At 38.0% G+C, this 14,691-nt stretch overlaps 1 protein-coding gene and 1 pseudogene across 1 annotated transcript; both read right to left on the reverse strand.

The window, feature by feature from the left end:
* Positions 1–4,627: 4,627 nt before the first annotated feature.
* LOC113295490 lies at positions 4,628–5,789 on the reverse strand (annotated as a pseudogene).
* Positions 5,790–7,025: 1,236 nt separating this feature from the next.
* Positions 7,026–11,156, reverse strand: LOC113298973 (stromal 70 kDa heat shock-related protein, chloroplastic-like). Its single transcript, XM_026547878.1, has 8 exons — positions 10,495–11,156; positions 9,809–10,061; positions 9,430–9,509; positions 9,193–9,335; positions 8,949–9,047; positions 8,637–8,826; positions 8,131–8,529; positions 7,026–7,859 (listed from the first exon to the last, which is right to left on the reverse strand). The coding sequence occupies exons 1-8, from the start codon at positions 11,044–11,046 to the stop codon at positions 7,452–7,454; spliced, it is 2,124 nt and encodes a 707-aa protein (XP_026403663.1). The 5' UTR covers positions 11,047–11,156; the 3' UTR covers positions 7,026–7,451.
* Positions 11,157–14,691: the final 3,535 nt, after the last annotated feature.

Below are 14,691 nucleotides of genomic sequence, written 5' to 3' on the forward strand. Positions count from 1 at the left end.
TTTTCTAGTAATAAAAACAAATTACAATGACAATATCCAAATTATTATTTCTCAATATAGGTTTATTATCTCATATATTCTTCACAGTTCCACGAAGAGACGATTATAAATAAACAATCAAAATAAATAAATGTGAATTACTCAATGAAGAATCAATATGCAAAAGTCGTTCCAAATATTCAAATATGCAAAAGTCGATAAATTAATCGAATGCTTACCAGATATTCATGTGGAGTTCATCCAAATAAACAGCGCCCATTGGAGATGGCAACTCATTCGTTCCAAATTTGTGCATATTAATGTAATATATTATTATATGTTAGCTCAGTAGCATTGCCTCCAAGATAAAGTTAGCTCACAATCAAAATCATCCACCAACTCACAAGCTATGTTTGAAATATTCCTTGACTTTTGCATTCTCTTTCCTATTTTAAAAACATTGAAATTATTAAGAAGCTGTACTATTATGGATAGTTCTAAAAATGATGTTTTGAATAAAAAGACGAAATAGCAACAAAAAAAAAATTGTCGACATATTTTTTTTTTTTTTGCATAGAGACACAATCAAGATTTTAAAAAGTGAAAGCGTGGAGCAAATTTGATTCTCAAGTGATTGCTGCAAATAGGTTCTCATCTATCATCGTACTTGGTGGTGTATATTGATCAGGAAAGTGGTCAAGCATGAGATGGATAACGACATCTTTATCAATGACCGAATTATTATGTTAATCCTAAAGTTGTTGTAAATTATTGAATGCACGGTATATAGTTGCTTCATGTGGAAGAATGCGGTATTACGATCACCAGATTGCAGCCATTGGATTATCGATCTCCGTTTCCAATAGGTTGCATGGAATTGTATTAGGTCATGTGGTTATTTCTGAGTTATTTTTCTTGGAGTAGCCAGTGTGCCAACTCTCTTCCGCTTCCGGTAACACATTATTGTTGTGCCATCTTTATCTAGGCATTTGATTTCCTAATCATTAATGTTGGAAGATGACTAAAAGTTTATTTATTTCGTACATGTTAGAATTTCGCTAGTTGATATGAGCTTTAACTGTAAGTCCAGTGAGGGCTTCATGTCCTAAGGTTGGATCTAGGACGAATTAACCATACTGCGGATGGGCAAGCTGTATGTGCTCAAACTTGTAATTATTGGTTCCTTTCCGGACAATTTTCTTTTTTCCAGAAGCAGGATTAGAACATGGTCGGATATAATTCGTGGTGGATGAGTGACTCTTGCATGAGGATTGCAGTGCGCCAAAGCTGAGTGGCAATGGCACGATCCAATCGCTCCATGATGATGTGCTACCCATGCCGATTGTTTGTCCAAGTAAACTGATATTCTCGGAGTGAATCCTATTTTTTGAATCAAATTGAAAAAAGGTTTATTATGCCCGTAAGTTACTTGTTTGCTTCCCTTTATTATGATTGATTTGTCAAAATTACCAATCAAGACCCATAATATGTTGGTGTTTAGGAAAATTATCGAGAAATTGTACCAGAAACCTTTCCTTATATGGATGTGATGGTCCGTAGATACCTTTGCATAATCGGGGGTGACCAGGGGCTGGTGGAGTAATTAGGGAATGTATATCACTTCCGGAATGGAGTAAAACTTGTATATTGAAGTTGTTCACCTACTTCACAGCTACATACTCATCCTATTCTGCTGGCATTTGTCTCCTCTATAACTTGTTTATAAGAACCAAAGTCTTACAAGACTGCATCTAAAGATCCAAAGTGGGTTGTTTCTATGGAAAACGAGCATACATCCCCCATCAATATCAACACATTGCCTAAGGTCCCATATGATCCTTCTATGAATGTCTTCGGAAGGAAATGGGTTTACAAGATCAGGATGAGATCTGATGACACCATTGAGAGATAAAAAGCACGTTTGGTTTCTAAAAAGTACGTACCATCAATTAAATGAAGTTGACTACACAGAGACATTGGCCTATAGTCAAATTCACAACCATTAGGGCAATTCTTGTCATTGCTCCGGCACAAGGTTGGATCGTAAGACAACTAGATGTCTATGATGCGTTCTTGCAAGGAGACCTTCATGAAACTGTGTACATTGAACAACCAAAAGGATTTGTTGATACTGATAACCCCACTCATTTACTCAAGCTCGACAAGTCACTTTACAGACTCAAGTAAGCCTCACGTGCCTGGTTTCAAAAATTCAGCAGTTTTATTATCATCCAAGGCTTCGTCATGTCATAATCTAATAATTCTCTCTTCTTATCCTTCTATGGTCAGATGTCCTTCTCCTCTTACTATATGTTGATGATATTTTGCTTGTTGGTAGTTCTTCTGCTTTCTTGATTTTATTTTTCGGCAAGCCAAGTTAATTTTTTTCCATGAAAGACTTGGATGACTTGCACTACTTCCTTGGCATTGAGGTAACTTTTGTTCTTTCTAATAACTCCATTATTCTTACTCAATCCAAGTACACTCTTGATTTGTTATAAAGAACTGGCATGATTGGTTGTAAACCAGTAGCACAACACCAGTTACTCATGGTCTAAGAGTTTCTATCAATCATGGTGATTTTCTACAAGATCCAAAAGAGTGTAGGAGCATAGTTGACGCCTTACAATACCTCACTCGTACTCGTCCTGACATTACACTTTCCGTGAACTATACTTACCCATTTATTTATGCTCCAAGAACTACTCACATGCTGCTAGTAAAAATTAAAGAATTATACGTCATATCAATTCGGGCACCCTGGGATTGGATCGGCTGCCCTGATACTCGAAAACCCACAGTTGGTTATCGTGTTTATCTTGGATCATATTTTATTTCATGGCAAACCAAAAAACAAGCAACTTTCTCAAAATCAAGCACCGAAGCATAATACAAGGTACTCTTTTTACTAGATGCATAGTGATGTGGCTCTCCACTCTTCTAACTGAGCTTAATCTACCAGTGTCTACTCCTTTTACTATCTACTGCGACAAAGCTGAAGCTCGTGGACTTGCTGCAAACCCTGTTTTTTATGCTCGTAAGAAACACATTGAGGTTGATTACCGTTTTGTTCGTAACCTTCTTGAAGCTGAGTTTGTGACTTTCACTTACATATACCTTCTTCATTACAACTGGCTGATATTTTTACCAAGGGTTTATCTCATCCTACCTTCTTTGGTTTTCGTGACAACCTTATGCATTTCACTACTCGTGCATCAACCTGAGGGTGTGTGTTAGACGTTATGGTTAAACCCTTATATATGTGTCACTGGGGTGTTGCTATCTTTCCTTTCTGTTAACTCTGTTAGTGTTAGAAGTACTATTCTGTTAGGTTTGTGTTTTCTGTAACTCCTTGCCATGTGCTATAACAATCATAAAAATAATGAAGTAACTTCTTATAATAATCAATAACCAGTCTCAAATGAGAATCAATAAAGTCTTGATTCTTTTTTGTAGAATATACTCGGTATCACTTGACAATCACTTATAAAAATGATGGGATCCTAATTTTCAATGATGACGAAAACATAAGATGTCGTGCACATATTATCGCATAAACAATTTCATTTTGTTGAGACTTGAGACTACAAGCCTGTGTCAGGGGCGGAGCCAGGTTTTGTAGGAATTAGTTCAAAATTTCTTGGCAAGTTGGATAGGGGTGCAAAATTGGCATAGAAGCCCATTCTGTTATAAAAAGAATACCAAAAATTGTTATAATTGGACTTGGGAGCCAGCTGGGTTGCACAAACATGCTCTAAACTGGCTACGAGTTGTTTACTGAAAAGGGACTAAAAAAGGTGTAATTCTGTGCATTTATTGTTCCTTATCAAAAATTCTAAAAGCGACTTATTGGACTTTTTACGACGCCTTTTTACCCTCTTTACCCCACACTAGACTCTTCACAACGTTCTTGGTCAATGAGTCCTCTTAGAGTCCAGTTGACTGATCCAGGACGGAAGACTTCCGTCCTTGACCAGTCAAAGACCAGGGTGCATGCATTCATACTGGTCACTCGAATATAGTGATGTTGACCAGTCAACATGAATCCAATTGACCGGTCAATATTTGGACACACTATTAGTGCATTCGAAAACTTGTTCTTACTGCACTCATTATGCAATCATGTAGACGATTATTTTTTGGTCATATTTTGTCCTTTTGATCATGTTTTCCTGTTTTGGAACTTACAGGACTCTGGAGGAAGGATGCAGAATTTTACCTTTTTTAAGGTCGTTCCCTCCAGACAATAATCTCGCTGGCTCAGCTCATGACTTGTGTTACAACTACACGCATATTTTTTTAGCATGGCAATATGTTTGGACACTGATACGGCTGAGTTATCAAGAAATATAAAAGAAAATGTAAAACATCTCAATTACTCTAAACTTTGAGTTAGAACATATTTTTTAGTTGTGTGGATTTTTATTTTGTAAAAAAAAAAAATACTGTATAAAAGATAATAATAACTTTTTTTTCTTTTTTGCAACTAAAAGCACATACCCTCTTGTTAATCTTTAACTCAACCCATCAAATAAATGAGGAACAGAAACAAATCACAAATAAATGAGCAGTGTGCTTCAGTGGTTTGAGTGGAGAGAAGGGGTGCTCATCTAAAATATGATACAGTAGTGACACTTTTGTAAAAGTTACATACCACCCAAACTAACAGTTTGAAGCCACAGTGTTGTCTCCTTGTCTCCTCAGTAATTGCAGCTTGGTTGCTGCAACTGACAGACGCTGTCTTTCTCTCTTCTCACGTTGGCACTCACCACACCAGGCAGAAAAATCCTTCTGGTACTTTTTCAGCTCCCTGAAAGCCGAACTTCTGCACCAAAGGAGTAAGTTAATTCTATGCCCTGATCTTGTAGCCCTGGCACCATACCTATGCCGACCACTATGAAGCACCGCTTGTCCAATAACATGGGAATAATCAAAAGATTCCTCAGGCTGATATTCGGTATTTACATGCTTGTCACAGCGGATTCCTCGAAAGTACAAGTCACCACCAGAAAATTGCCTACCCAAGCACACATTCAAAGTGACTTCACAGTCATCCACATGAAATCCCAAGTCGACATCCCTGTCTCTTCCATATTCAACAACAAAACCATGATGAGAATCCAGAGTAGACCCGCCAACTTCATGAAAAGAACACTTTGGATATGGGACGTACGAAGTCATCCATTAGCTTGTCAAGCATGGTTTCAAATCCAAAATCATCAAGAACAGCACCATATTTATTCATTAAATTCGGACGCATGATTTTGAAGTTAGATTCACTCACCCACTTTTCAAAATTATCCACCTCAGACAGCAACATGTCACAGAATTCCTTACGGAGCATCTTGAACGTATACACTCCTGGTGAGGGCTCGGATATTATCCTTCTGAAACCCTCTTCTGTGTTCTTATTGATTGCTTCAGCAAATGATGGAACAAAAAAAAGTTTCAGGGTTCATAGTGTACAGCTCTCTATGCAGTGGCTGATAGCTTTCTATTATTGTTTGCCTGTATTCTCTGTGCCTCTGGACTCTGTCGCGTTCTCCTTGAGGAGAATAATAACGAGCCAAAATTTCTTTCATGTAATCAACCTTAAGTTGGCGGGTGACAGTGAGCATACTAGCGGGTAAGTAACGCTCTAGGGAAGTGTAAATACAGGGATTGAATTCGAGATGGAGATCTTCGTAGTTCTCTGGGTTGTGATTAGTGTTCGGATTTAGCCTAAGCCTTTGATGAGACTGAGACTGAGGAGATGGAGAAGAAGGAGAGGATAGAATCATGGATGTACCATTACTACCGTTGATCTGCATCAACGATTGTTCACTTCACCCTAAAATAACCACCGAAGGAGGAGAAGAAGGAGCTGCTTTATCGCTTTAAAACCTTTGGTTTTGTGGATTTTCTTTTAGAATTTTGTTTTAAGCTCTATCTTTAGCCATATAAAGATCTCCATTTAATACGGGTGTAGTTTGTGGGATAATATACCTTATTAAGAGATATTTTTCTTTAAAAAGATATTCTTTTAGCTTTAGATTTGGTAATATGAATATACTCTCTAAATATTTTCTCTTGACACTGTCAAAGGCGAGCTAGGCGCACGAGTCGTCCCCAAGGCGAAAACCCGTGAGCAATTTTATTCTATTTTTCTGGGCGCCTCGCCTAGTGCCTAACATAACATAGGTGCAAACCCTGTCTCCATTTTCTAGTTTTCAGGTTGTTTCGAAATGAAAGGTGGGAACCTGAAGAAAAAATCAATGAACTCACCAAGCACATGGAACACCCCAAGTCATCAAGTTTGACAGAATCAAACAGGGGTAAGGAGAGCGATGGCTTCCCACCGTCAGAAGTAATCAAACATTCTTGAAATAATCCGGTTAGATTCCTCATCTTTTTCTTGGTTTTCTCAAGTTTTTCTTGGTTTTCTTCAAGTTAATGTGGAAGGCATGGAGATTGAAGGATCTCAGCATGCATGCTCTGTGCTTGTGATTTAAATGCTTGCCCTTGCTTTGAGTAAGTAATCTAAACAATTAACAATATTTTTAAGTCTAGAATCTTTACTCGGTTCATTTCACCCATAAAAGGCACGTACCTTGTCATACTTTTTAAGAAGTTTCCGTATGGCAATGGCATTGATCATTGCATAACCAACATCACTCCCTTTCACAATTTTTCTTTTAATCATGTTAAATAATTTCTGAAACCAGAAGATAAATGAACTTGTAGCAATTTCTGTGCAAACAACCCACAATTGCAGACATCTCACCGTGGAGAGATGGAAAGAATGTCCCATTACAAACTACAGAATGAATCAAACAATTCACTATTCTCAAACACGTATAAATCAATACAACTATGGACTAGAGAATTACATGCAGCAAGCAGCCCATGTACTTCAATTTCAATTTCAGTGCATTATGCCCAGCTCAAGGCTGACCGATTGGTTTTTCTCCTTTGGACATCTCTTCCCAATACTTCGTTAGTTCACTACTATTTCGTATCTGAATTTCAGTGTTTCACAGAAATCAAAGAAGAGAGCTTATAACATGCAGTAAGATGGTGGCAGGGGGTTACCATCCGGACCATGCCATCTTATTCCATTGTGTGCTGTGCAACCCTACAATCGGAGTGGGCAACAAGAAGAAGGAAAATGGAGATGGAGGGAAGATTGCACAAATTACAGTTGGGTATTTATATTAATCAATTATGGCAAAACCAACCAACCATTTTATCTCCCGTAATCCTGTTATCAAAAGGTCAAAAAGGGTCCTCACCTATTGTTCTTGTTTGCTCTCACATTTCATCATCATCTGTTCCCCACTCTCCCCAAGCTCAAACCCTATATTTCCCCTCACCTAGTGTAAACATAACCTCAGATCTGCCTCATAAAAAATCTCTCAAAAAATCTTACCACATATACAGTGCAGAGGGTAAAGGAGAAACCTAAAAAAAGATAGTTCCTACAATTTAGTTCCTCATTTGCTGTCAGTGAAGTCAGCATCAATGACATCACCCTCAGGTCCCTTGCCAGCTCCAGCTCCTGGAGACCCAGCAGCTTCATCACCGCCAGGTGCAGGCCCAGCACCAGGTGCTGCACCTGGTTGGTTGTACAGAGATTGACCAAGCTGCATCACTTCTTGGTTTAGTGCAGTCATGGCATCCTTGATGGCTTGTGTTGATCCACCAGTGACAGCTTCCTTGAGCTCCCCAAGTTTTGCTTCTACCTTATCCTTCACTTCAGCAGGAACCTTCTCTCCCAATTCCTTGAGTTGCTTCTCTGTCTGGTAAATAACTGAATCAGCCTGGTTCTTGGTGTCTATGGCGTCTCTTTTCTCTTTGTCCTCACCGGCAAACCTCTCAGCTTCCTTTACCATTCTTTCAACCTGCACAAGTTGTCATATTAACGGGCTTGAGTAATACAATCATGCATTTATCCAAATTTCAAGCGTGAAAAAGATCGTCTAGAACAGTTGACATGCACAGTAAATAAACTGTAGGTCATGAATGCTGACAAGAAGCTCATACTGTAAAGAGCTTAACTTCTTGAGTATACTTGAAATTTGAGATTTGTCAGCATGGCAATTGAAAGAAGGCAAACGAAAGAAGGCAAACAAGAGTAAAGCTACAGAAGAAAATAGTGCCATAGAAACATACCTCATCACCGGGTAGTGTACTAGCACCAGTAATAGTAATGTCCTGCTTCTTTCCGGTGCCCTTGTCAATAGCCGCAACAGAGAGAATACCATTTGCATCAATGTCAAATTTGACCTCAATCTGAGGGACACCACGTGGGGCTGGAGGAATACCATCTAGACGGAAGCTTCCGAGTGACTTATTGTCTCTCACAAACTCTCTTTCACCCTGTAGTACATTAATTTCAACACTTGTCTGCCCGTCTGCGGCGGTAGAGAACACCTCTGATTTTGAGGTGGGCAATGTAGTATTCCTTGGAATGATTTTAGTCATAACACCTCCAAGTGTTTCCAGACCAAGAGACAATGGTGACACATCCAAGAGAACAATATCACTTACATCCCCAGAGAGCACACCAGCCTGTAATTCAAAGATAAATTAAGTAACCCAGTATTCATTGTGGATTTACATTGTCACTCACACGATTATATAAAAAAAACTATGATACGGAGAAAGCTGAAACTAACCTGAACTGCAGCACCAAGAGCAACAACTTCATCAGGATTTACTGTAACATTTGGGTCTTTACCAGTTAATGATTTAACAAGCTCCTGGACAGCTGGGATACGTGTGGATCCACCAACAAGGATCACCTCATCCAAGTCCTTGAAACCGAGCTTTGCATCTCTCAAAGAGTTCTCAACTGGTACTTTCAGTCTGAAAAAATTGTTTCCAAGGGAAGACAGGAGTTAACACGCTTGCAATGTACCAAACCACTACAAAAGTCTCACAGCCAGATGCGCGAGACTACTGCTGGTGATGAACAGAGGAGTACTTACCGGTCAAGGAGGTCTGAGCACAACTCCTCGAACTTAGCCCTTGTAAGAGTTGTCTCGATGTGCTTGGGACCATCAGCCGTTGCAGTAATGAAAGGCAAACTGCAAAACAGAGCGCATACACAATAGTAAGCTTTCACGCATACAGGCAGTACAAAAGAGAGAAGCATGTGACTGGCTGAGCTTGCCACCAGAAAAAACAAAATGCTGCGAACCTTTGACTAAATGGCAAAAAACGATAACTCACCTAATGTTAGCTTGAGTCAAGGATGACAACTCCATCTTTGCTTTCTCAGCGGTCTCGGTTAGACGCTGAAGAGCTTGTTTATCCTTCAAAAGATCAATACCTTCGTCTCTCTTAAAGCTGGCAGCAAGCCAATCAACAATTCTCTGTACATGGAAATTCAAACTCTCAGTAAATGCAACCAGCACAATAATTTTATACAGATACATCACAGATATGATAACTAAAGCCTGCACCAACCTTGTCGAAGTCGTCTCCTCCCAAATGAGTATCTCCAGAGGTAGATAACACCTCAAATACTCCATCACCAACTTCAAGAACTGTAACAGAGGCAGAGAACGTATAAATATAAACATGTTCTGTGCTCATGAAAAAAAAAATGGAATCCTGACTCTCAAGCCTTTGAATATCAATAAAATACACTATAACCACAAATAACTGAAACAAATATTCATCAGAGTGTCCATTATGACATCTAACTAGCTCGTTCTTAAATTAGGCCATCTTCAAAATGCCTGAAAAGACTATACACCTAAAACAATATTTGGTAAGAAATACATGCGCTCATATAACAAAATGAATTGCACAACTGAACTTCAAAATTTGAATAGTGAAGTACCTGAAACGTCAAAGGTACCACCACCAAGATCAAACACTAGGATAGTTTCATTGTTTTTCTTCTCGAACCCATAGGCCAATGAAGCAGCAGTTGGCTCATTGATGATACGAAGAACCTCAAGTCCAGCAATTCTCCCAGCATCCTTAGTTGCTGTCCTTTGGGAGTCATTGAAGTAAGCAGGTACTGTAACAACTGCTTTAGTAACTTTGTCATTCAAAAACTTTGATGCGTCATCCACAAGTTTCCTCAACACCTGTAAGCAGAAAGAAGTAAGCACAAATTCATAAAAATAGACACCAAGCTACAATCCAAATACAACATGGAAACATGAGTACAAGTATAAGTAAACCATTAACCACTCCATCTAAAAAACCATGCTGGAAAACCTCAGTACACTTAAAGATACAAACTTTCTTTTGCTATCACCTGCCTACATGTTTTACAAGTAGGAAACACTACAAACTCTCCTGCACAGTGTTAGGCACATAAACAAATAGTCTCTGAATACATGATCCATGTCAATTCACCTTAATTTAACATATTGTCAATAGCAAATACCACAGTAAGAATCAACACATACTAGCTAATTGGGTTTCATCAGAAACCCAAATTGATGAATCACCTAAATTCAGCACATGTGTAAGCAAAACAAAAACCCCTAAAAGAGAAGGGTAAAGCGGACAAACCTGAGCAGAGATTTCTTCAGCAGCAAACTGTTTACCAATAGCAGGGCATTCAAGTTTAACGTTTCCATTCTCATCCCTAACAACTCTGTAAGAAACTTGTTTAGATTCTTCTTCAATCTCAGACATTTTCCTACCAATAAATCTCTTGACAGAGAAAAAAGTATTCTCAGGATTTACAACAGCTTGTCTCTTAGCAATCTGACCAACTAATCTATCACCATTTTTAGTATAAGCAACAACTGATGGTGTTGTTCTTTGTCCTTCGATATTAGTAACAATAGTTGGTTTCCCACCTTCCATCGCTGCTACTGCTGAATTCGTTGTACCCAAATCAATACCAACAACTTTCTCAGCCACAACTCTAACTGGACCATAATTCCTTCTCTGTTTATTGTTCTGATTCAATTTTAGGAAAGCTGAACGTGGTAATCCAAATGAAACACTTGAATTCAATCTCTGCCCGAAAAACACATTTCTAGAAGTGGATTTTCTTGATGTAGTTGATGGGAAAGATGTACCAAGAACATGAATCTGCGCTGCTGATGATGCCATTAAAAGGGTTTATTTAGGAGATTCAAGCTCTTTAAAGGGGCTTTTAAAGGAGCAAGAAACACCCTAATTCTGAGACTTCGAGGGAGTATGAGATTAGAGAAGATAAGAAAATTGAGAGTAGAAGGAAAAAGGAGAGGTTTTTATTGGGAGAGGGTGAGGGTTAGGTCTAGACACGTCAGATGTTTTTAGAAACATCTTAAACCGTAGGATTTTATGTGATGGTATTTTATCCGTTAGATTGATTATGACAAATCTAGAAGATCTTAGGAAGTTCCCATTTGGCCGATCTGGGGCACTGGACCCCCAAAAAGTGACCCAAAAGGTTGGTGGCTGCTCTACAAATATAGTTGGCCTTCAATAGTCCACATGGTGAGTTTTTGTATGAAATTCTGGCCTCCAAGTGTGGTGTGAAATTCTAGCCTCCAATCCATTTGCACAAAAACGGTAAATAGGAACTTGAATCTGTTGATACAAACCTCAAGGATGAAATGCAAAATCTAAAATGCCATAATAAGGCCAATTTTAGAAGAAAAAAAACTCGTATAGATTCTATACAAAATGAGTTAGGGATCTGGCTTACTGAAAGAGTAGATATTGCTAAGAGCAACTGCAGTGGTGCGAGTATAATCAAAGATCAAAGACTAAAAAAAAAGACCAAATTTGAGTTTAGTCTGGTGTGAGACGCTACGGATAAAAGACTAAATTTGGTGGAGCGTACACTATACATTCGTCTGGGACGGGGCGTGGATTATACGTTCGCCGGATGGGGGGAGATTCAAAAAATGAAGAAAAAAAAAATGGGGCGGAGGTATAAAGCCCGCCCCACTATAAAGAGGAAAAAAAAAAAAGGAATGGGACGGAGGTATAAACCACACCCCACACTAAAGAAAAAAAATGGGACGGAGGTATAAAGCACGTATGGTGTGGGGCGTGGACTTTATGTATGTCTGGTGTGGGGCGTGCACTATACGACCGCTCGACTATATTTGGGTTTAGTCTTGGTCCCAGACCAAATATAGTTTGGGATTTGGTTATAGTCTGGGTTTTAGTCGATAATCCGTCCCACTGTGTCTTACTTTCTTACCAAATAAATAGGTTTACTCGCCCACTGTGGATGCTCTAAGAACTTAAAAGATCATTTCTTTAATATGTCTAGATATTCTAGCCCACCATCCCCTAGTAATTATCATGGCTTCATAAATCCCTGTATTACTCAGGAAGATAATAATGCCCTTACTGCCATTCCAACTTTAGATGAGGTTAAGAAAATTATGTTTGAAATGAAACCATGGACCACTCCTGGTCCAAATGGGTTTCCTCCTGGTTTTTACCAAACAATATGGGACACTGTTGGGGATGATCTAGTTAGAATGGTACAATCTTTTTTTCAATCTAAGCATCTGTTAAAACAAATGAATCACAATTTTGTCTCTCTTATTCCTAAAAGTAATTGCCCTAAGCATGCTGCAGACTTTAGGCCTATTTCTTTGTGCAATACATCTTATAAAGTGATATCCAAATTGTTGGCTTCTAGGATCAAAATTACCCTACAACAAACCATAACACGTTTCCAAACTGCTTTTGTTTCTGGTAGATATATCACTGATAACATTATTATTGCACATGAACTTATTGACTCAATGAAGAAAATTAGAGCCAGAAAAGGTTGGATGGCCATTAAATTAGATATGTCTAAGGCCTTTGATAGAATAAAATTGCCTTTTTTTATTGAGCACTTTAAGAAATCTAGGTTTATGTGATGAGTTTTGCATGATGATTGAACAATGCACTAGTACGGTTTCTACTTCTATCCTCTTGAATGGTTCTCCAAGTGAAATTTTGCATCCTCAAAGAGGTCTCAGACAAGGAGATCCCTTGTCTCCCTATCTATTTATGTTCTGCATGGAATCCTTTTCTAGGGCTTTACTTGAAGCTGAACACAAAGATTTAATTCATGGAATAATGACCATTGTCCCCCAATTTCTCACTTGTTTTTTGCAGATAATTGTCTGATTCTTGCAAAATAAAATAGTAAGGAAGCTATAAATCTTGTAAGTATCATTGAGCAATTTAGCATGTTCTCAGGTCAGTCTATCAATTACCAGAAGTCTGGTATTGCTTTTAGCAAAGGTGTCCCAAATAATGTTAAAAATGAAGTGTCTAATATCCTTAATATTAAGAAACTAGCTTTGAATGATAAATATTTGGGTGTGCCTTTGCTTTTACAGAAAAACAAAACTCAGTCTTTCACTCCTCTTCTTGATAGATATGGTGATAGATTAGCTTGTTGGCAGACTAAGTTCTTGAATTATCCTGGTAAAACTCTATTAATTCAATCTGTGCTAAGTAGTCTACCTTCTCATCACATGTCTGTTTTTCCTATACCCAAAACTGTCACTGATAAAATGGACTTAATTCAGATGAGGTTTTGGTGGAATAAACAAAAAGGAAAAAAAGGTTGTTACTTCAAGAAATTGGTAGAAGTTGCTCAACCTAGAGAATTAGGTGGTTTAAATATAAAACAAACTGATATTATGAATTTATCTTTACTTTCTAAGCTTGCTTGGAGATTGCTTCATGCTCAGGATGAATTATGGTATAAAATCATGAAAGGTAAGTATTTTCCTCACTTAGACCCTTTAAATGATGCTCTCACTCCTAATGGTTCTTGGATCTGGAATGGGATTTGTAGGGGTCTTCACATTATAAAAAAGTATGTTGTGTGGGAAGTTGGTGATGGCTCTTCTATCTTGATCTGGAAAAATAGATGGGTACCATATATTTCAGCCAATGTTAACACTCAATACCAATCTAGTAATATGAACATTGTCTCTCAGCTTATTGATACAGCCACTAAGTCTTCAAATCTACAAAACTTAAATGCTCTTTTTGATCAGAACATTGTGAATGCTATCCTTAATATTAGTATCCCTTTTGCTGGAAAAGATTGTCTGAGATGGCAACCTAATCCTAATGGAGTTTTCACTGTAAAATCATCTTATAGAGCTATTTTATATAGTATAAATCAAGAAATTGGGTTTAAAAATACTATGCATATTTCTTGGAAGCACTTCTGGAAATCTGACTTCCTAGTAAGATTCTTCATTTCCTTTGGAAATGTCTTCTAGATTGTCTTCCCCTAAGAGATAAGATGTCTAGGCAGTGTCCCAATATTAGACTCTATGTGTCCTTTCTGTGACACTCATACTGAGACCATGCAACACCTTTTACTTGATTGTACTTTCTCGAAAGCAGTTTGGAATGATGTTGATCCTGTCATGATAAATGCTATCTCTAATGTGAATATACATGATTAGTTGTGTTCTTTGTTCCAGACTAATAATCATCAGTTTCAGAATGAAACAGTTCTTAAATGGTTTGCTTTTATCCTGTGGCACATATGGAAAGGCAGATGTAGGAAACTTTTTGAAAACAAGAAGGAGAATCTCAATCAACTTGTTCTTATGATTAAGACTGATTTCTTTGAATGGAATTCTATGTTACTTAATACTGCCAGAAACACTAATGGTACTGATGTGCATGTTATTAGAGTTTGGCAGAAGCCTGATAACCCTTACATAAAAATAAATTGTGATGCTGCTTTTGATGAAATTACAAAATTAATGGGCATTGGTCTAATAAGCA

The sequence above is a fragment of the Papaver somniferum genome, chromosome 7, assembly GCF_003573695.1.
Source record: "Papaver somniferum cultivar HN1 chromosome 7, ASM357369v1, whole genome shotgun sequence".
NCBI lineage: Eukaryota > Viridiplantae > Streptophyta > Magnoliopsida > Ranunculales > Papaveraceae > Papaver > Papaver somniferum.

Coding starts and splice junctions, on each gene's coding strand:
- LOC113298973 (XM_026547878.1), bottom strand. CDS start 11,046: ATGGCATCATCAGCAGCGCAGATTCATGTTCTTGGTACATCTTTCCCA. Junction 8,827..8,948: donor TGCTCAGACCTCCTTGACCG/GTAAGTACTCCT, acceptor CAATTTTTTCAG/ACTGAAAGTACCAGTTGAGA. Junction 7,860..8,130: donor GTACACTACCCGGTGATGAG/GTATGTTTCTAT, acceptor CAACTTGTGCAG/GTTGAAAGAATGGTAAAGGA.